At 40.8% G+C, this 22205-nt stretch overlaps 1 protein-coding gene across 3 annotated transcripts in view; it reads right to left on the bottom strand.

Moving 5' to 3' along the window:
* Positions 1 to 22205, bottom strand: part of IL16 (interleukin 16) — an 83173-nt gene that overhangs the window by 41041 nt on the left and 19927 nt on the right. For 2 of the 3 annotated variants that reach the window (XM_079914066.1, XM_079914067.1), the window contains exons 1-2: positions 7310 to 7799; positions 5529 to 5637 (exon numbers count right to left, since the gene is read on the bottom strand). In XM_079914066.1, coding sequence (XP_079770192.1) covers positions 5529 to 5637; positions 7310 to 7387 — 187 coding nt within the window. In that variant the 5' untranslated portion in view covers positions 7388 to 7799. Of the gene's footprint in view, positions 1 to 5528; positions 5638 to 7309; positions 7800 to 22205 lie in introns of those variants that run through there. The other variant, XM_079914068.1, reaches the window with a different exon arrangement.

Here is a 22205-nt window from a genome sequence, read left to right as displayed (position 1 = left end):
AGAGATCATTTGTGCTGTCAGAAAGCAAAGCTCAAGGGAGAACAACGTCAGCCCCGGCCAACGGCCAGCCCTCATGAGCCAGCGGCCATGAGGAGCACCCAGTGCTGGGTGCAGGATGCAGAGTGGGGGCCAATGAAGACGTAGGCAGCATTAGCTCCATTCATGCTGTCTGCACCGCAGGGTGCAGGTGGGACTGTCACTTCCATCTCGCCTCAGCTCAACTCGAGACAGTTGGCAAGACACCTCCTACGTGTCAAGCAGCATGCTGGGCTCTCAGGAAACCGCCATGCTCTGTCAACTCCAGTGCCTGCTGCCAGGGGGTTTTCAGTCTCGACCCAGGAGGGAGAGGAGGGAGAGGAGGGAGAGGAGGGAGAGGAGGAATGCCCCCAGACATGTAGAGCCAGAGGACAGACCGGGCAGGAGCCTGTGGGATCTGCCATGGCAACATCCAACGTCCCGACAGCACCTGACTGCTTCTTACACACACACACACGCACATTCACACACAGGCACATACACACCCCTAACACAGGCAGGCAGGGTCAACTCTTGATTCTTTGGGGATCTAAGAAAATGCAAAGCCATCATCTTCTTTTTCTTTTGGGGGAACCCCAGACTTCCTTTCACCCAGCCGGGAACTCTACCTCTTCCAGCTGGAAAAAGCTGCAGAGATTCTCTGCTATGGCCCCTCACTGTCTAGATCAGTGCTTCTCAATTGAAATATAATACAAGTCACATATGTAATCTGAAATTTTCTAGGAGCCACATTAAAAACAAGTCAAAAGAAAAAGTGAGGTTAATATTAATCGTGTATTGTATTTAGTCCCATAGACCTAAACCCTGCCATTTTAACATATAATACATAAAGCTATTAATGAGGTATTTTGCATCCTTGTTTTGGTTTTGTGCTTAGTCTTTGAGTTGGGCGCATCTTTTGCACTCTGAGCATTTGGACGAGCCACACTCCAAGTGCTCGAGATGTGAACAGTGGCCACGGCACTGGGCAGCAAGCACGCAGAGAGGGGCCGATTTTCCCAGTGTCCCTCCACTCAAGTGAGTGGACAAGGCTTTGGTGGGAAATCTCCCAAGAGAAAGACACGAGATGGGTGGTGGTTCAGAGCGAAGAAGGGACATGGGAGCAGAGCTTTTGGTTTGCTTTCATGCTTAGGATGGTAAAGACTTAGGCTGAAGAAAGGAAGCCACTGCCCAGGGTGGGCTGAGAACACGGGACAGAATGGGCATTCCTGGAGATGTGAGATCCCTAAGGGAAGAGGAAGAAGGGACAAAGGCCTGGGGGAGAAAGCAGATGTCCTGGTCCACTGGCACTCCAGGTGGCTGGGGCAATGTTTCCCTGCCAGGACAGCTGCTCCCAGCAGCCGTCTCCACACAAGGAGCTAGTTCTCCCTAACTCACAGAGACCCTCTGACCCCAGAGCGGCCAGGAGAGAGAGGAAGCCAGGAGGTTCAGAAAACCACGCCCCAGAAAGAGGGGACCAGGAATCCTGGAGCGGGGTTGGGAGGAGGGGCTACAGATGGTCCTAAATCTGTCTGTGCATCATGTTTACCTGGGTGTGTATCGTAAGTGGGGCAAATTTCAACGCCCCACCCAGACCTATTGAATCCATGTCTGCATGGATGGGGTCTGGGGCGGAGGTGGGGGTGGGGGCGGGGGTTCTGTGTGTTTATCAGGCTCCCCAGGCGATGCGTCCAGCTTTTGAGGAACCTTGAGGGAGTTGAGCTCCTTACTTCATCGTTAGGAAACCAAAACGAGTCTCCCATTCTCTCTGCCCACAGCAGTGCAAGGTGACTGCCGTCTGAAGAAGGGCAGTGGTGTACCGTTTGGGTTCAGAGGGAATAAGGACAAGCAAACACGTGGCCAACTGGGATCGGTCCACAGGACAGAAGCATCTAGAGCCATGGACAAGCACAGGGGGAACAGGCCAGGCTAACTCCGCTTCTACCCTCACTGATCCAGACAAAAAAAAAAAAAAAAACTCGGGCTTTCTGTGGTTCCTGCTCCCACTATGAGTTCCAATCAGCAAGGACATAGGCCCAGAGTCAGGACGAGCAGTCTCGCGAAAGCACTAACTGGTCTGAGCCCTCGCCTACTCTTTCAAAAAATGACTGGATGTGCTCCAACAGCAAGGAAATACATCAAAATTCTCACCTTGAGTGGGGGAAGTTGAAATCAGTTAACATGTAGCACTGAGTGAGTTCACTGAAAATGTGGTTATAAAATCTAATGCAAAAACCAAAATAAATTTTGACTATATATTTTGAAGATTATATAATAATAACGTGAGTTTCTAATTTAAGTTTACATTGAATTATGAAATGGAAAAATAAATGGGAATGGGACTAGAGGTAAATAACACCATCTTCCATTAGGGGGACAATTTGGAAAATATAGTCTCAAGTATTATTAATTAATTAAACCTAATTGATTAAACTTAAAGGAAACTGGAAGTGGTGAGAAAAATTAAATAAACCTTACAGATCACTGCAAAAACTAAACACACGCGCGCACACACACACACACACACACACACACACACACACAGAGCAAGAGGCAGAAAACAAATGACAAGTAATCATAAAAACAGAAAGTATAAAAAGAACATGAGGGACTTCCCTGATGGCGCAGTGGATAGGACTCCATGCTCCCAATGCAGGGAGCCCAGGTTCGATCCCTGGTCAGGGAACTAGATCCCACATGCGTGCCGCAACTAAGAGTTCACATGCTGCCACTTAAGACCCAGTGCAACCAAATAAATAAGTAAATAAATATGAAAAAGAACATGAGTAAAAGCAAATATTAATTATAATACTAATGTCAATGGCTTAAGCTTCTCTCTTTAAAAAGATTGCCAGATTTGCTTTCGAGATCTAAGTGCATATCATTTGCAAAAGATAAACAAAATAAACAAAAAGTGTAAAATAAAAGGATGGGCAGAAACTACCAATGAGTAATGCTGCAATCAGCCACTTAGAAAAAAAATCTATCTAGATTCTTGCTTCATAGCAAACACCAAAAATAAATTACAGATAGAGTAAGTTGGGAAAAAAAAGGCAAATCATTTAAAAAACTAGAAAAAACAACACTACGTAGAAATAATTTAGGTGGTTGTATACTTAATAATCTTCATATTATACTTAATAAGATTATACTTAATAATCTTCATATTATAGAACCTCAATGATTCGCTCCTAAATATGTAACCAAATATGATAAAAGAAATGTGTACAGCATGTATCTATAATTATTTTGTAAATGTCGATAAGCTGGAAGCAACTTAAAGGTGTCAGAGTGTAATAATTAAATAAGTATACATGAGAAAAAACTAGAAGAAAACACAGCCAAACATTTAATAGTTCTCTGGATGTGGAAGACACTTTTAACGTTAGACAGGAAAATTTGATGAATTTGATTAGATAAAGATGAGAACATCTTAATGCTAAAAAATTACGTTAAAAGAAAAATAACCAACTGAGGAAAGTATGTTCAGCAAATACAGCAGCCCAATATTAATTTTATCAAGAGACTTTTCATAAATTAGAGATAAAATAATGATCCTCCCCGTAGAAAAATAGGCGCACTCAAAAGAAGGGAAATAAACAAATGAAGGAACGTTGAACTGCACCCGTGTAGAGAGGTGTTCTTTCCACTGATTTCATAGGCGCATGAACCGGTCAGGGTTTGACAAAAGCAAAAGGCACACTCAGGTAGGACTTTGAGAAAGTGAATAAAGGGGCCATTGACAAAGCGTAGATGGGGCTTAAGAAAACCACAAGGCCTCTTGAGGTACCTAGGAATTGTCAAGAGCTGGAAGCTGTTACCATCCCAGACCTGAAGGGGCACAGAGAGGAAACAGCATCACCAGGCCAGGGAGTGCTGGGACCAGGGCACTGTCAGAGCCACCAAGGCAGAGGGAGCAGAGAAACACCCCAGCGGTTCTCCCTCCCACCCTCCAGTCTCCCGTTGATCGACTGAACTCAACGAGAAACCAGAGGGCCGGGGCACCCGGATGACGCCATCTGGAAGCGTCAGTGGCTGGGCTGCAAGCAGGGCTGCTTCACGGGCACGCGACCTGTGAATTCACACAGAGCCCCAGACCTAGAAGGTATTCAGCTTGGTTTAATGCTCTGCTGTCGCCATTTTGAAATTCTTCATAATATTTGAACAGGAGTCCCACATTTTCATCTTACAATGATCCCCACAAATTGTGAAGCTGCTCCTGGGTGCAAAACAAGCCCCCCCTCACCCCACCAAAAAAGCAGACAATGGGTAAGGAGAAGAGGGAACTAGAGAGAAACCTGCACGGCAAATATTTTTAAAATTATCATCCAGTGTGGGCTATGATTGAAGAAATTGGTATTTGTATACATGTATTAGAGTATTAGCTCTGGAAATTTGGAAGCCCAGGTAAAAATCTAAGGTATATTTACCTTTTGAAACTCCATTTCTAGGATATTATGTTAAAGGAAAAAAAGTGATGAAAAAGGGCAACTAGTAGTCCAAAAATAGGAAATGATTACTATAATGATGGTCCATCCTACAACAGAATCACACGAGGCTTAGAGCGTTTAAGGGATGTGCCCAAGGTCACAGAGATAATTATTTCTGGAAGCAGGATCTAAATCCAAGTGCCTTGGCTGCCAAGTGTGAGCTCCTAACCACACATCAGTCCACTGCCTTGTATATTTCACCTGAGAAAATCACTGTAAACTCGAACAAAATTTCATGGACAACCTCAGCAACGTTGATTATGTTAGCAAAAAGCTGAGAATAACTTACCTATCTAATAATAGGGAGCAAGCTAACCAGATTATGTACATAATGAAACACTATATATCCACTAAAAATAGTGTTTACCAAAGAATTCCCAATGACGTGAGGTCAAGGGTGTGTGTGTGTGTGTGTGTGTGTGTGTGTGTGTGTGTGTGTGCGTTTTCTATAGGCATATATAGGCATAGGAGGGAAATAATTGACAATGTTAACATAGATTGCCTCTAATTAGGATTTGGCATTGTTTTAATTTCTTTGTGCTTTTCTGCATTCTTCACATTTTCCTGACTTTGCATTAGTACCGTTCTCTTTGCGACAACCGAGAATCACGACATCTTCCAGCCCCAGCTCCCATCCTATACCAGATGAGGTGACAGAGGCCCTGAGAGAGACAGTGACCTTCCTAAGACCAAGGAGCATCTTAGAAGACAGAGCAGGTGTAAAGCCCTCGTCTTTTATCTTCTGTGTCACGTCTTCGCAACTTGGCACTTGAAGTCCATCTAGAAGAGAAGTTGACTAAACCACAGAGAGCTCTGTCAGCAAGGGCAGAGGTGCTCTAGCTGGCCAGGACATGCACACGCAGTGAAGGGTGCTCTCAGAGGGGCAAGCAGACCACTATCTTGGGCTAGTCCATCTAGACAAGCAGAGACCCACCCTCCTCCAAATCTCCAACATCACTGATGTTCTCGATATTCAACAACATCTAAGCCCTGCTCCTAAAGATGGTTCAATGACACACTTACTGGTTGAGTTGCTGCGTGTCCTTTGGTGACAGGCTTTGGGAAACAGGAAGTTACTACTTTGTGCATCCAGTTTTCCAGACTTTTCTCGAGAGGAAGGTGTAGAAGCTTCCTGCAAAACAATTTCCATCTTTTATTCAGCAACTTAGTTAGAACAGAAAAACTGAGATTTCGACACTGACCATGGAAGTACTTGTCAGATTGTCTCCTCCCTAAATTACAGGCTCTATGAGAGCAGGGATTTGGAATTACTGTCATCCATTAACTCATAGATATATTAATTCAGTTAATAAAGAATATGAAAATATAGTATCTTTATGTGACAAAGAATACAAATTATAATAAAGAATGAATAGAGATTGCATAAATGTTGAACTAATGCAATAAATGTTGAATGATTATGTCAGCTGTTACATGTCAGGTTCTTTGTTAGGCATTAGGGATTTAGCTGTGAGCAAGACAGAGAAGGGCACTGAGAAAAGGCATTTTCGTGACGGAAGGCCGAGAGCAAACAAGCAAACAGATAAAGGTGAAAGATAATGACAGAGAATAATAAGTGCTACCAAGAAAAGAACTAGAGACTGACGTGAATGGGAGGCTGGGAGGAATGTGTTAGAGAAGATGATCAAGTAAATTCCATCGTTCTGGCACATAATAGGCACTTAGAAACCGTCATTCAAAGAATATTATATAAAGAGATTTCTTAACATTGAACCATCCATGCATTCTTGAGTGTATTACAATTTTCTTATACTGCTGATTTCTCTCCGTGAAAATTTCATTCAGGACTTGAAAAATCAATATTCTTAAGTTAAATTTGGTTATCATTCTGTTATTCTTTTTCTACCTTGCCATATTGATCCAATTTTCCCTGCTTCTTTTTTATACTAATAATTTGGGAACTCATTGTACTGAGTCTATAAGCAGTATGTATTAAATCACATACTTGAACTCATCTCTCTATCAGGGTCAGTGATGAAATAGAAAACATATGACCCTTCCTCAGGTAAGGTGAGAATCTGAAACAACTTTCACGCACTTCCCTCTCCTCACCCTGGTATTTTAGAAACAGAGGACAGACGGACAGAAGGCTAGAGGTTAACAGGATAATGGTATTAATTATTTTACTTCTCTTCCCAGAACTACTTTTTGTATCTTTTTTTATTGCATAACTTTATTAGCCACAATAATCTTGACTTAATTCTTGAGTTACGTTGGTTTTATTCCTCACGACCATAATCCTTAGGAGAGAAAGAGAGAGTGTGTGTATGTGTGTGTGTGTTCTCAGGAAAGTTGTGCAGATGGAAAGCTCTCTGAATATTTGCATGTCTGAGAATGTCTTCCTGTGGTCGTCACACTTGAATGATTTGCTGAGTATAGAGTTTAGGGGTATTGGTTATCCTATCTAGAAACTCTAATTGGCTCAAATGCTACCCGGGATTTAGTGTTTTAGCGTAGAGGTTTGCTAGGGGTACCTGCCACCCTCTTCTGACAGGTCCGTCTTGTTCAAAGCCAGCCTTGGCAGTGCCGGTTAATTTCGTGTGCCAAGTGCCTGCCGACTTCCAGCACCTGGTACATTTCCCAGAGTGGAAGGAGGGAGGATCTACCGCTGCCTCTCACTAGTGCACCAAGTAACCCATCCTCCCCTCCAGCCCCCGGCATTGTGAGCTGGTAGGTATTGGGGTTGAGGGGTCTGCTGGCCCCTGTCCCACTCATTCCCCAGGCCATTCCCTCCCGTGTGGTCAACGGCAGGCTAACAAGCCCTTCCCTCAATCCAGTCTCACCTGCACTATGTCATGCAGAAAGTTCTCATGGGTTCCAGAATGTGGTTGGCCCCTTTCCGTGGCTTCCTGTTCTGACATGCTTTTCTCCCTATTGGTAGGTTTTTTTTTTGTTTTTTTTTTTTTTGATAGAAATTTCTAAGAGGTGGGGGAGTTAATAAAGTGTACTCTGTAACCGTCTGGAGCCAGAAGTCCACTCACAGCCTTTTTTTCTTTTTAAAACTGTATCCAGTTCTGACACAAGGGGATCCTGCAAGAAACCACATATCAATTCCCTTTTATTTCTTGTACACATCAATGTTAAAATCAGAGAACTCATCTTCCTAGACATTCATTTTCCTTTTCACCAGCAGATGGCGCTATATTAACCTGAACAAAATTATCTTCTCTAACCAGGGGAGCCCAGGAAATGTTTTAAAGGAGAGAACAGGGATTATATGGAAGGTGGTTTAGTTCAGTTGAATTCTTGAGACTCCATATTTCTAGGACTTAGCAAAATGGCTGGTTCTTTGAATTAGCTGTTTCATACGACATGGTAGTCAAAAGATATTTCTTAGCTCCGATAGTTTCTCGAGGTCATGTCCTAATTCTAACATCAAGACTGCCCTCTGGCATTATTCCCACCTCTTCATGTTCTCCAGTGAGACTATGAAAGTAAATAATAACATGTTATTTCAGTATCTCTTTTGGATTCACTGATAAAACAGCCAGGATGTCTACTTGTTTGAAGTGAAGCCTTATTTGCAAAGTACAATTGAAATGTATTTCCCCCCAAATATCTAGTAAGATGAAAATAAATAAGTAAATGAGGTAAACACAAAACATAGAATACTAAGTATCTTCTAAAATAATGTTTGTAAAGAGCTTTTGGGATATAGATATACTTGTATTCTCATGGTAAGTTAGAAAAAAAAGATATTATGATCTGAATAGAGTCTGACTACAATCATGTAAAACAGGCCTAGAAAAAGGACTGTAAATAAATACACCAAAATAGTAACACTCTTTCATTCACCATATTTTACTAAGCATTTACTACGTATGAGGCACTATTCCAAGGATGAGGAAATGGCGGTACTCGAGAAAGACAAGGTCCTGCTCTCATGAATTAGCAGGATTGTGTTTGGGTGATGGGATTATAGCTACTTATTTTCTCTTTTACAACTTTCTGTATTTTTCATATATTCTATAATGAGCATGGATTACTTCAGACCAGAAACAAGTGATTAATTTTACATTTATTTCAATTGTCACATTAGAAGACTTACGACAAAGTATATTTATTGTTAAATTTCTTTCTTTTAATCCTCTTTATAAAGCTCCCTGTCCAAAAGATGATTTCGAAATTGCTTGACATATAAAGCCAATTGATGGCAGAAGAATCATCGAAGTGGAGTCTTTTTTTTTTTTTTTTTTTGTCCAGATTACCTGGAAATGGTTAACGCCACATTCAGAACAGGGAATCTTAAAAGACTTTAGAGGGCTTCCCTGGTGGCGCAGTGGTTGAGAGTCCGCCTGCCGATGCAGGGGACATGGGTTCGTGCCCCGGTCCGGGAGGATCGCACATGCCGTGGAGCGGCTGGGCCCGTGAGCCATGGCTGCTGAGCCTGCACGTCCGGAGCCTGTGCTCCACAACGCGAGAGGCCACAACAGTGAGAGGCCCGCGTACCACAAAAAAAAAAAGACGTTAGACCTTATCCAAAAGAAATTGAACCAGCCAGATCAACCACTCGGCCACCCTGTTCTCTACATTTCAGCGGCTCAGCCTTTTCTGGCCATGGCTCCAGGAACAGTAATCTCACTGTGAACATGCCGACCATAGATCCTCTGCTGCCTGCACAAAGTTTATGGACGAGTCCTTCACAACTTCACAACTCTATGTCCTCCAGCCAAAGCTGTCTCAGACATGAGACATGTAACCTCTGCCATGTAGCCAGTCTCTGAACTGGCTGATGGTTTCAATGAGTTGCATCTAAGCAGGCTACCGTCAAGCTCTTGGAGAGCTGTGAAAAGTGGAGGTGCTTCACTTTGACACGGCTGTGGTATGAATCTGTTCACTGGACAGCTACTACAGGGAAGAATGGAAATGTACTACCATAAACAGAAGATGAGATCTAAGTAGCAATTTTCTATCAGACATATATGTAAAAAACTATATGGCCCCTAAAAGCTCCAAAAATAGAGGCAATGCACAAGTTCTATGGACCTTCTATTTCCTGGACATCAACAAGGATCCAGTGCTCTTCCAGACTCTGAGATCATCTCAAGGTATTATTCATTCTTTTTTTGTGTGTGTGGTACGCAGGCCTCTCACTGCTGTGGCCTCTCCCGTTGCGGAGCACAGGCTCCAGACGTGCAGGCTCAGTGGCCATGGCTCACGGGCCCAGCCGCACCACGGCATGTGGGATCTTCCCGGACCGGGGCACGAACCTGTGTCCCCTGCATTGGCAGGCGGACTCTCAACCACTGCGCCACCAGGGAAGCCCTATTCATTCTTTTTAATCATAAAACCCTGAGCATAATTCTTCTCCACGAGATATGCACAGTGGGATGAGCAGATAAAGGGTCATGAGGCCAGCAGCATTAAGCCTCTTATGACCCTGGACTGGTCAGTTGATTGTTTGGTCTTGGTATCCTCTTTTGTAAGGTGAAGGGGTGGACGAAACAACTTCTATAACCACTTTCGGCTCTATACTTTTGAATGTAACTGATGATTATGTTTAAAGAGCAAAAGGGTTACTGTCCTCTCTGAAATGATCACATGTCAGAAGATCATTCACAAGGACATAACATCCTCCCTTGGTTCCCTGGCCCCTCTCCGTCTGGCAAGGATGTCCTGGGTGGAGTGGTTTCTCAACAAAGGAGTCTCTGTAGGAGCCCCTACGAACATTTGCACAGAACAGCTCCCCCACCAGCCCACAGAACAGAACTCTTCTATTCTTGCTCCCAAGGTGGGGCTGCTCTTGAGGCCAAGGATTGGTCCCTGAGGTCAGAGGCTGGCAAAGTCATTTCCAGACACATCTCCCCTTGTTCTCCTCAGAGACTGCAACCCAGAGCAGCAGTTCTGTGGGTGGTGTGCCCCACCATTACCTGGGTGGCGGTCTCTACATGTATCGGTCCCACTGGTGCCTGAGTGGGGAATGAGGTAGACTGTCCGGAGAGCCCTCCCAAAGTAAGGAACAGTCCCGTAACTGCTAGGACTTAACAACCAACCCCAAGCAATGGAAAAAACCCATGATCCGCATGTAACCAAGGAATAAACCTGGAATGAAGATGCAGAATTCTGGGGCATTGCTTTCTACAAGCAACATTATTCTGGAGTCTAAACTGTTCCCCAAAGGTTCCAAGGCTCTATTACTCTCTTAGAAGCGTTCATTTTGTATCCAGACCCTTAACATGGCTGACAGAGCTCGATCCTTCTGGAGCTTGGTGACTGCATTCCTCTTACATACAAGCCTTTCCATTTTCTCTTTGAACTGAGATGCTATAGCTGCTAAGGGAGCCATAAAATGGAATCCAACTGCCCTCCTGATCAAGGCTTGTTTCCTGTGGTTGGGTTGATCATGCAGCAGCAGACTTGACCTTTAAGTCAGAAGGTTAAATAACTGGCCCCAGCAGATGGGTTCTGGGATGGTCACATGGTCACGTGGGATGCTGAGGCCACATACCTCCTGATATGGAGAGGAAGTGTGGAAACCAGAAACCTAGGAGTCCTCCAAAAGTCCTGCTTCTCCTCCCGTGGTCCCTACATGACCACAGCCACAAAGTCCTTGTAATTCTACCTTCTCAGAATGCCCCAACACATCCATTCTTGCTGGCTATGTTCTAGTTCATAGTATACCTTTTAGATTAGGCTATTACAATGGCCTATGGCATCTAAGAAAAGTATTTTTAAGAATATTTTTAACAAATGGTCTGGGACAACTGGATATCCACATGTCAAAGAATGAAGTTGGACCCCTTCCTCACACCATACACTAAAATTAATTCAAAATAAATCATAGCCCTACAAGTAAGAGCTACAACTATAAAACTCTTAGAAAAAAAAATAGGACTAAATATTCATGAACTTGGGTTAGAGAAAGACTTGGTAGATATGACATCAAAAGCACTAGTGACAAAAGAAAATACAGATAAATGGACTTCTTCAAAATTAAAACCTTTTGTGTTCTAAAGGACGCCATCAAGACAGTGAAAAGACAACCCACAGAATTGAAGAAAATATTTTCAACTCATATATCTGATAAGGGACTTGCATCAAGAATACAGAAAGAGGGACTTCCCTGGTGGCTCAGTGGTTAAGACTCCATGCTCCCAATTCAGGGGACACGGGTTCGATCCCTGGTCAGGGAACTAGTTCCCACATGCATGCCGCAACTAAGAGTTCACATGCCACAACTAAGGAGCCGGTGCAACCAAATAAATAAATAAAATGTAACCAAATAAATAAATAAAATATTTTTTAAAAAAGAATATATAAAGAACTTTTACAATTCAATTATAGAAAGACAAATGATCCAATTTTTAAAATGAACAAAGGATCTGATTAGATATCTTCCCAAAGAAGATACACAAGAAGTCAAGAGACACATGAAAACAGCTTCAACATCATTAGCCGTCAAGGACATGCAAATCAAAACCACAATGAGATACCACTTTACACCAACTAGGATGGCTGTCATCACACCCACTGAACATCCACTAATATATGGAGGATTTGGAAAAAATAGAACCCTCATACATTGCTGGTAGAAATAAAAAATGATGCAGATGCTTTGGAAACAGCTTGGCAGTTCTTCTAAAAGTTAAATATACAGTTACCAGATGATCCAGCAATCCCTTTCTTAGGTATATACTCAAGAGAAATGAAAATATACATCCACACAAAAACTTGTCCACAAATGTTCAAAGCAGCATTATACATTATAGCCCCAAAGCAGAAACAACCCAAGTGTCCATCTGCTGATGGACAGGTGAATAAAATATTGTATATCTATACAACGGAATATGATTTGGCAATAAAAAGGAATGAAGTACTAATATACGATATAACATAATGACCCCTGAAAACATTACTCAAGCGAAAAAAGCCAGTGACAAAAGACCATACACTGTATGATTCCATTTGTAGTAGATGTCCAGAATAGGCAAACCTATAGACACAGAAAGTAGATTAGTAGACGATTAAGGATGGAGCAATAGTGTGGTGGGGAGGGGGTAATGAGGAATGACTGCTAATGGGTATTACATGGCTTTTGTGGGTAATGAAAACATTCTAAAATCAGATAGTGGTAAAGGTTGTACCACTCTGTAAATACACTAAAAATCACTCAACAGTATACTTTAAATAAGTGAATTGTATGGTGTGTGAGTTATATCTTAATAAAACCACTTAAAATGGAATATTCATCCGTTCATTCATTGATTAAGAATTTCCCTGCCCCCAGTCTTTTCTCACTTCAACCCCTCTACACTCTGCTGACAGCATGATTTCACAAAAACGCAGATGGTATGCAGGAGACTTCCTAATTAAATCTATGACGTACTCAAGATCAAATCCAAACTCCCTGGCATGTCATTGAAGGTCCTTCCTTCTCTAACACTACCAAAAAAATAAATAAATAAAATAACCCAATCAAAAAACGGGAAGAAGATCTAAATAGACATTTCTCCAAAGAAGACATACAGATGGCCAAAACGTACATGAAAAGATGCTCAACATCACTAATTATTAGAGAAATGCAAATCAAAACCACAATGAGGTATCACCTCACGCCAGTCAGAATGGCTATCATCAAAAAATCTACAAACAGGGCTTCCCTGGTGGCGCAGTGGTTGAGAGTCTGCCTGCCGATGCAGGGGACACGGGTTTGTGCCCCGGTCCGGGAAGATCCCACATGCCGCGGAGCAACTAGGCCTGTGAGCCATGGCCGCTGAGCCTGCGCGTCCGGAGCCTGTGCTCCGCAACGGGAGAAGACACAACAGTGAGAGGCCCGCGTACTGCAAAAAACAAAAAAACAAAAAACAAAAACAAAAACAAAAATCTACAAACAATAAGTGCTGGAGATGGGGTGTGGAGAAAAGGGAACCCTCCTACACTGTTGGTAGCAATGTTAAATTGGTACAGCCACTATGGAGAACACTATGGAGGTTCCTTAAAAAACTAAAAATAGAACGACCATATGAACCAGCAATCCCACTCCTGGGCATGTACCCAGAGAAAACCATAATTCAAGAAGATACGTGCACCCCAATATTCATTGCAGCACTATTTACAATAGCTAGGACATGGAAGCAACCTAAATATACATCAGCAGAGGAATGGATAAAGAAGATGTGGTACATATATACAATGGAATATTACTCAGCCATAAAAAAGAGCAAAATAATGCCATTTGCAGCAACATGGATGGACCTAGAGATTGTCATACTGAGTGAACTAAGTCAGACACAGAAAGACAAATATCATATGATATTGCTTATATGTGGAATCTAATAAAAAGGGTACAAATGAACTTATTTACAAAACAGAAGTAGAGTCACAGATGTAGAAAACAAACTTATGGTTATCAGGGGATAAGGGAAGGGGGAGGGATAAATTGGGAGATTGGAACTGACATATACACACTACTATATATAAAATAGATAACTAATAATAACCTGCTGTATAGCACAGGGAACTCTACTCAATACTCTGTAATGGCCTACATGGGAAAAGAATCTAAAAGAAAAAAAAAAGAGAGCAGATTTATGTATATGTATAGCAGATTCACTTTGCTGTATACCTGAAACTAACACAACATTGTAAAGCAACTATACTCCATTAAAAATTAAGAAAAAAAAAATACTCAAACTGACTCAAGTCTCCATTGCGCCCAGTTAGTTACACGCCCTATCGGTAGACCCTATGTGTCCTGTCCTATCTGTATAGTTACACACGCTGGCTCCCCTTCATTCTTCAAGAATCAATTTAGATGTCACTACCTTTGTAGTGATGTTTCCATGCAAAATAGCGGCCCCCTCAAAAAATCATGGGCTCTCTTTGCCAATAACAGCCAAGGATGGACTCCCTCATGCAAAAGCACCTGAATCACAACTAACTGCTGAACAATCATTGACAGAAGACACTGGAACTCACCAAAAGAGATACCCCACATCCAAAGACAAAGGAGATGCCTCAGTGAGACGGTAGGAGGGGCACAATCACAATAAAATCAAATCCCGTAACTGCTGGGTGGGTGACTCACAAACTGGAGAACACTTACACGACAGAAGTCCACCCACTGGAGTGAAGGTTCTGAGTCCCACCTCAGGCTTCCCAACTTGGTGGTCCAGCAAGGGGAGGAGGAATTCCTAGAGAATCAGACTTTGAAGGCTAACGGGATTTGATTGCAGGACTTCGACAGGACTGGGGGAAACAGAGACTCCAATCTGGGAGGGCACACACGAAGTAGTGTGTACATAAGGACCCAGGGGGAAGGGGAAGTGACCCCATAGAAGACTAAACCGGACTTATCTGCTGGTGTTGGAGGGTCTCCTGCGGAGGCAGGGGGTGGCTGTGACTCACCACAGGGACAGGGACACTGGTAGCAGAGGTTCTGGGAAGTGCTCCGTGGCATAAGCCCTCCTGGAGTCTGCTACTAGCCCCACCAAAGAGCCTGTGGCCCCCAGTGCTGGATCGCCTCAGGCCAAACAACCAACAGGGGGGGAACCCAGCCCCACCCATCAGCAGACAAGCAGATTAAAGTTTTACTGAGCTCTGCCCACCAGAGCAACACCCAGCTCTACCCACCACTAGTCCCTCCCATCAGGAAGCTTACACGTTTCTTAGATAGCCTCATCCACCAGAAGGCAGACAGCAGAAGCAAGAACTACAATTCTGCAGCCTGTGGAAGGAAAACCACATTCACAGAAAGATAGACAAAATGAAAAGGCCGAGGACTATATACCAGATGAAGGAACAAGATAAAAGCCCAGAAAAACAACGAAATGAAGTGGAGATAGGCCACCTTCCAGAAAAAGAATTCAGAATAATGATAGTGAAGATGATCCAGGACCTCGGAAAAAGAATGGAGGCAGAGATTGAGAAGATGCAAGAAATGTTTAACAAAGACCTAGAAGAATTAAAGAACAAACACCTAGAAAAATTAAAAAACAAACAAACAGGGATGAACAATACAATAACTGAAATGAAAAATACACTAAAAGGAATCAATAGCAGAATAACTGAGGCAGAAGAATGGATAAGTGACCTGGAAGACAGAATGGTGGAATTCACTGCCATGGAACAGAATAAAGAAAAAAGAATGAAAAGAAATGAAGACAGCCTAAGAGACCTCTGGGACAACATTAAATGCACCAACATTCGCATTATAGGGGTCCCAGAAGGAGAAGAGAAAGAGAAAGTACCCAAGAAAATATTTGAAGAGATTATACTCGAAAACTTCCCTAACATGGGAAAGGAAATTGCCACCCAAGTCCAGGAAGCACAGAGAGTCCCAGGCAGGATAAATCCAAGGAGAAACACACCGAGACACATAGTAATCAAATTGACAAAAATTAAAGACAAAGAAAATTATTAAAAGCAACAAGGGAAAAACGACAAATAACATACAAGGGAACTCCCATAAGGTTAACAGCTGATTTCTCAGCAGAAACTCTACAAGCCAGAAGGAAGTGGCACAATATATTTAAAGCGATGAAAGGGAAGAACCTACAACGACGATTACTCTGCCCAGCAAGGATCTCATTCAGATTCGACAGAGAATTCAAAAGCTTTACAGACAAGCAAAAGCTAAGCAAATTCAGCACCACCAAACCAGCTCTACAACAAATGCTAAAGGAACTTCTCTAAGTGGGAAACACAAGAGAAGAAAAGGACCTACAAAAACAAATCCAAAACTATTAAGAAAATGGTAATAGGAACATACAAATCAATAATTACCTTAAATGTGAATGGATTAAATGCTCCAACCAAAAGACACAGGTTCACTGAATAGATACAAAAACAAGACCCATATACATGCTATCTACAAGAGACCCACTTCAGACCTAGGGACATACAGACTGAAAGTGAGGGGATGGAAAAAGATATTCCATGCAAATGGAAATCAAAAGAAAGCTGGAGTAGCAATACTCATGTCAGATAAAATAAGCTTTAAAATAAATCCTGTTACAAAGAGACAAGGAAGGAAACTACATAATGATCAAGGGATCAATCCAAGAAGAAGATATAACAATTACAAATATATATGCACCCAACATAGGAGCACCTCAATACATAAGGCAAATGCTAACAGCTATAAAAGAGGAAATTAACAACAACGCAATTAGAGTGTGGGACTTTAACACATCACTTATACCAACTGACAGATCATCCAGACAGAAAATTAATAAGGAAACACAAGCTTTAAATGACACAATAGACCAGATAGATTTAATTGATATTTATAGGACATTCCATTCGAAAGCAGCAGATTACACTTTCTTCTCAAGCGCACACTGAATATTCTCCAAGATAGATCACATCCTGGGTCACAAATCAAGCCTTGGTAAATTTAAGGAAATTGAAATCATATCAAGCATCCTTTCTGACCACAATGCTATGCAATTAGAAATAAATCACAGGGGAAAAAAATGCAAAAAACACAATCACATGGAGGCTAAACCACATGTTACTAAATAACCAAGAGATCAATGAAGAAATCATCAAAGAGGAAATTTAAAACTACCTTGAGACAAATGACAACAAAAACACGACCATCCAAAACCTATGGGATGCAGCAAAAGCAGTTCTAAGAGGGAAGTTCATAGCAATACAATCCTACCTCAAGAAACAAGAACAATCTCAAATAAACAATCTAACCTTACACCTAAAGGAACTAGAGAAAAAAGAACAAACAAAACCCAAAGTTAGTAGAAGGAAAGAAATTATAAAGATCAGAGCAGAAATAAATGAAACAGAAAGAAAGAAAACAATAGCAAAGATCAATAAAACTAAAAGCTGGTTCTTTGAGAAGATAAACAAAATTGATAAACCTTTAGCCAGACTCATCAAGAAAAAGAGGCAGAGGACTCAAATCAATAAAATTACAAATGAAAAAGGAGAAGTTACAACGGACACCACAGAAATGCAAAGCATTGTAAGAGACTGCTACAAGCAACTCTATGCCAATAAAATGGGCAACCTGGAAGAAATGGACAAATTCTTGGAAAAGTATAACCTTCCAAGGCTGAACCAGGAAGAAACAAAAAATATGAACAGACCAATCACATGTAATGAAATTAAAACTGTGATTAAAATTCTTCCAACAAACAGAAGTCAAGGACCAGATGGCTTCACAGGTGAATTCTATCAAACATTCAGAGAAGAGCTAACACCCATCCTTCTCCAACTCTTCCAAAAAATTGCAGAGGAAGGAACACTCCCAAACTCATTCCACATGGCCATCATCACCCTAATACCAAAATAAGACAGAGAGACTACAAAAAAAGAAAATTACAAAGCAATATCACTGATTAACATAGATGCAAACTCTTCAACAAAATACTAGCAAACAGAATCCAACAACACATTAAACGGATCATATACCATGATCAAGTGGGGTTTATCCCAGGGATGCAAGGATTCTTCAATACACACAAAACAATCAATGTGATACACCTTATTAATAAACTGAAGAATCAAAACCATATGATCATCTCACTAGATGCAGAAAAAGCTTTTGACAAAATTCAACACCCATGATGATAAAAACTCTCTAGAAAGTGGACATAGAGGGAACCTACCTCAACATAATAAAGACCATATATGACAAACCCACAGCAAACATCATTCTCAATGGTGAAAAGCTGAAAGTATTTCCTCTAAGATCAGGAATGAGACAAGGATGTCCACTCTCACCACTATTATTCAACATAGTTTTGGAAGTCCTAGCCATGGAAATCAGAGAAGAAAAAGAAATAAAAGGAACACAAATTGGAAAAGAAGAAGTAAAACTGTCACTGTTTGCAGGTGACATGATACTATACATAGAGAATCCTAAAGATGCCACCAGAAAACTACTAGAGCTAATCAATGAATTTGGTAAAGTTGCAGGATACAAAATTAATGCACAGAAATCTCTTGCATTCCTATACACTAACAATGAAAGATCAGAAAGAGAAATTAAGGAAATAATCCCATTCACCAGTGCAATAAAAAGAATAAAATACATAGGAATAAACCTACCTAAGGAGGTAAAAGACCTGTATTCAGAAAACTATAAGATAGTGATGAAAGAAATCAAAGATGACACAAACAGATGGAGAGATATACCATGTTCTTGGATTGGAAGAATCAATATTGTGAAAATGACTATACTACCCAAAGCAATCTACAGATTCAATGCAATCCCTATCAAATTACCAATGGCATTTTTTATCGAACTAAAACAAAAAATCTTAAAATTTGTATGGAGACACAAAAGACACTGAAGAGCCAAAGCAATCTTGAGGGGGGAAAAAAGGAGCTGGAGGAATCAGACTCCCTGACTTCAGACTATACTACAAATCTACAGTAATCAAGAAAATATGGTACTGCCACAAAAACAGAAATATAGATAAATGCAGCAAGATAGAAGGCCCAGAGATTAACCCACGCACCTACGGTCAACTAATCTATGACAAAGGAGGCAAGGATATACAATGGAGAAAAGACAGTCTCTTCAATAAGTGGTGCTGGGAAAACTGGACAGCTACATGTGAAAGAATGAAATTAGAACACTCCCTCATACCATATACAAAAATAAACTCAAAATGGATTAAAGACCTAAATGTAAGACCGGACACTATAAAACTCTTAGAGGAAAACATAGGAAGAACCCTCTTTGACATAAATCACAGCAAGATCTTTTTTGACCCACCTCCTAGAGTAATGGAAATAAAAACAAAAATAAACAAATGGGACCTAATGAAACTTCAAAGCTTTTGCACAGCAAAGGAAACTATAAACAAGATGAAAAGGCAACCCTCAGAATGGGAGAAAATATTTGCAAATGAATCAACGGACAAAGGATCAATCTCCAAAATATATAAACAGCTCCTGCAGCTCAATATTAAAAAAAAAAAACTACCCTATCAAAAAATGGGTGGAAGATCTAAATAGACATTTCTCTCAAGGAGGACATACAGATGGCCAAGAGGCACATGAAAAGCTGCTCAACATCACTAATTATTAGAGAAATGCAAATCAAAAGTACAATGAGACATCACCTCGCACCAGTTAGAATGGGCATCATCAGAAAATCTACAAACAAAAAATGCTGGAGAGGGTGTAGAGAAAAGGGAACACTCCTCCACCTCTGGTGGGAATGTAAATTGATGCAGCCACTATGGAGAACAGTATGGAGGTTCCTTAAAAAACTAAAAATAGAACTACCATACCACCCAGCAATCCCACTACTGGGCATACCCAGAGAAAACCATAATTCAAAAAGACACATGCACTTGCAGCACTATATACAATAGCCAGGTCATGGAAGCAACCTAAATGTTCATCAACAGATGAATGGATAAAGAAGATGTGGTACATATATACAATGGAATATTACTCAGCCATAAAAAGGAATGAAACTGGGTCATTTGTGGAGACACGGATGGAACTAGAGACTGTCATACAGAGTGAAGTTAAGTCAGAAAGAGTAAAACAAATATCGTATATTAACGCATATATGTGGAATCTAGAAAAATGGTACAGAAGAACCGGTTTGCAAGGCAGGAATAGAGACAGATGTAGAGAACAGAAGAATGGACACCAAGGGGGGAAAGCAGGGGGAAGGGGTGGTGGTGGTGGTATGAATTGGGAGATTGGGATTGACACATATACACTAATATGTGTAAAATAGATAACTAATAAGAACCTGCTGTATAAAAAAAAATAAAATTCAAAAAATGAAAATGAGGAAAAGATAGGAGCAGGCATTTCACTGAAGAGGATATACAGATGGTAAGTAAGCACATGAAAATACATTTAACATTATCAGCCATTAGTGAAACACAAATTAAAACCACAATGAGATATCACTACACACCTATCAGAATGGCTAAAATTTAAAATAGTGACATCAAATACTAAGGAGGATACAGAGAAACTGGATCACTTATACTTTGTTTACATGAATGTAGAATGGTACAGCCACGCTGGAAAACTGTTCAGCGGTTTCTTTAAAACTAAAACACAAAACCATGGCACAACCCAAAAATCGCACTCCTGGGCATTTATCCCAGCGAACAGAAAATTTATGTTCACACCAAACCTATACAGGAATGTTAACATTACCGCTATTCATAATTGCCCCAAAGTGAAAACACCAAAGATGTCCTTCGATGGTGAATGGTTAAACAAACTGTGTTACATTTGTTCTAGGGAAGGACTGGTTCAAGGACTCCCAAGGATACCAAATCTGCAGATGCTCAAGTCGCTTATGTCCAGTCTGCCCTCCCCATCTGCAGGCTCCACACTCGCTGGTGCAACCAGCTGGGGATCGTGGAGGCAGAACCTGCAGATGCCGAGGGATGACTGCACACCCCTGCCATGCAATGCTTACTACTCAGTAGTAAAAAGGAACTAACTACTGATGCATGCAAAACCCTGGATGAACCTCCAGAGAATTATGCCGAGTGAAAAAAAGCCAGACCCCAAAGGTTACATACTGTGTGGTACCATTTACACAAAGCTTTCAAACGACAAAAATATAGAAATGGTTGCCATAGGTGAAGGCAGAGGTACAGGTGGGAGACAACTGAATGTGGCTATAAGAAAGCAACATAAGGAATCCTTGTAGTAACAGAAATTGTTCTGTATACTGACTACTTCAATACCAAGAGTCTGACTGTGACAGTATACTATAATTTTACAAGATGTTACCATTGGGGGAAACTATGTATTATTTGTATTTGTATTATTTGTATTATTTTCTCTTTGTATTATTTTGTATTTGTATTTTCTCTTTGTATTATTTTGTATTTGTATTATTTTACTCTTTGTATTATTTTCTCGTATCTTCATATGAATCTACAATAATCTGGAAACAATTTAATTTCAAAAACTATTTTAAGATGCATTTCTATATTCCAGGAAGTAGCAGTTAGAAAATAGGATTATTAAAAAGCTGACATTTACAATTGCACCAGAAAATAAAGAATGCTAGGAACTAATCCAATGAAAGATATGTAAGCCCTTTCTGAGAAAAATTACAAAGCTTACTGAAAATCATTAACTAAGGCCTGAATAACGGAGAGGTACATTATGTTCATGAAAATGGGAGGCTTACTATTCTATAAATATAAGTTCTCCCCCAAATTCATTTACAAATTTAATGCAGTACTAACCAAAATTTCAAGTGTTTTTTAGAACATCACAAACTGATCTTTAAATTTTTATCAAGAAGCCAAGGGCCTCAAAGAAAGACACAGACCTTAAAAAGCACGAAGAGAGAGAAATTTCAATACAAGAGAACAATACTTATATTAAAAACATAATAATCAAGACAGTAGAGTTTTGGCATAACAGTAGCAAACTGACCAATAGAACAGGACAGAGAGCCTAGAAACAGCTTCACGTCCATATGAGGAAACTTGATCTGTGAGAGAACTAATACTATACTCATATCTGTGGGGAAAGAGGGGCACTTCAATAGGCCTGCTGGGAAAACAGATTAACCATGTGGAAAAAATGATAATGTACCCCTACACTTCACAAATATCAATTCCAGGTGGATTAAAAACATAACGACAAAATTATATGATGCTCAGAAGACAGTAGAAGAGAACAGACATTGTAGGAGAATGTGTTTACTTTAGAAAAGGATGAAATTTTCCAATAAGATACAAAAAGCACAAAGTACAAAGGACATGATTG

Source organism: Stenella coeruleoalba, assembly GCF_951394435.1.
Source record: "Stenella coeruleoalba genome assembly, chromosome: 2".
NCBI lineage: Eukaryota > Metazoa > Chordata > Mammalia > Artiodactyla > Delphinidae > Stenella > Stenella coeruleoalba.
The sequence above is the reverse complement of the archived record's forward strand: the minus strand, read 5'-3'. Positions and strand labels throughout refer to the sequence as shown.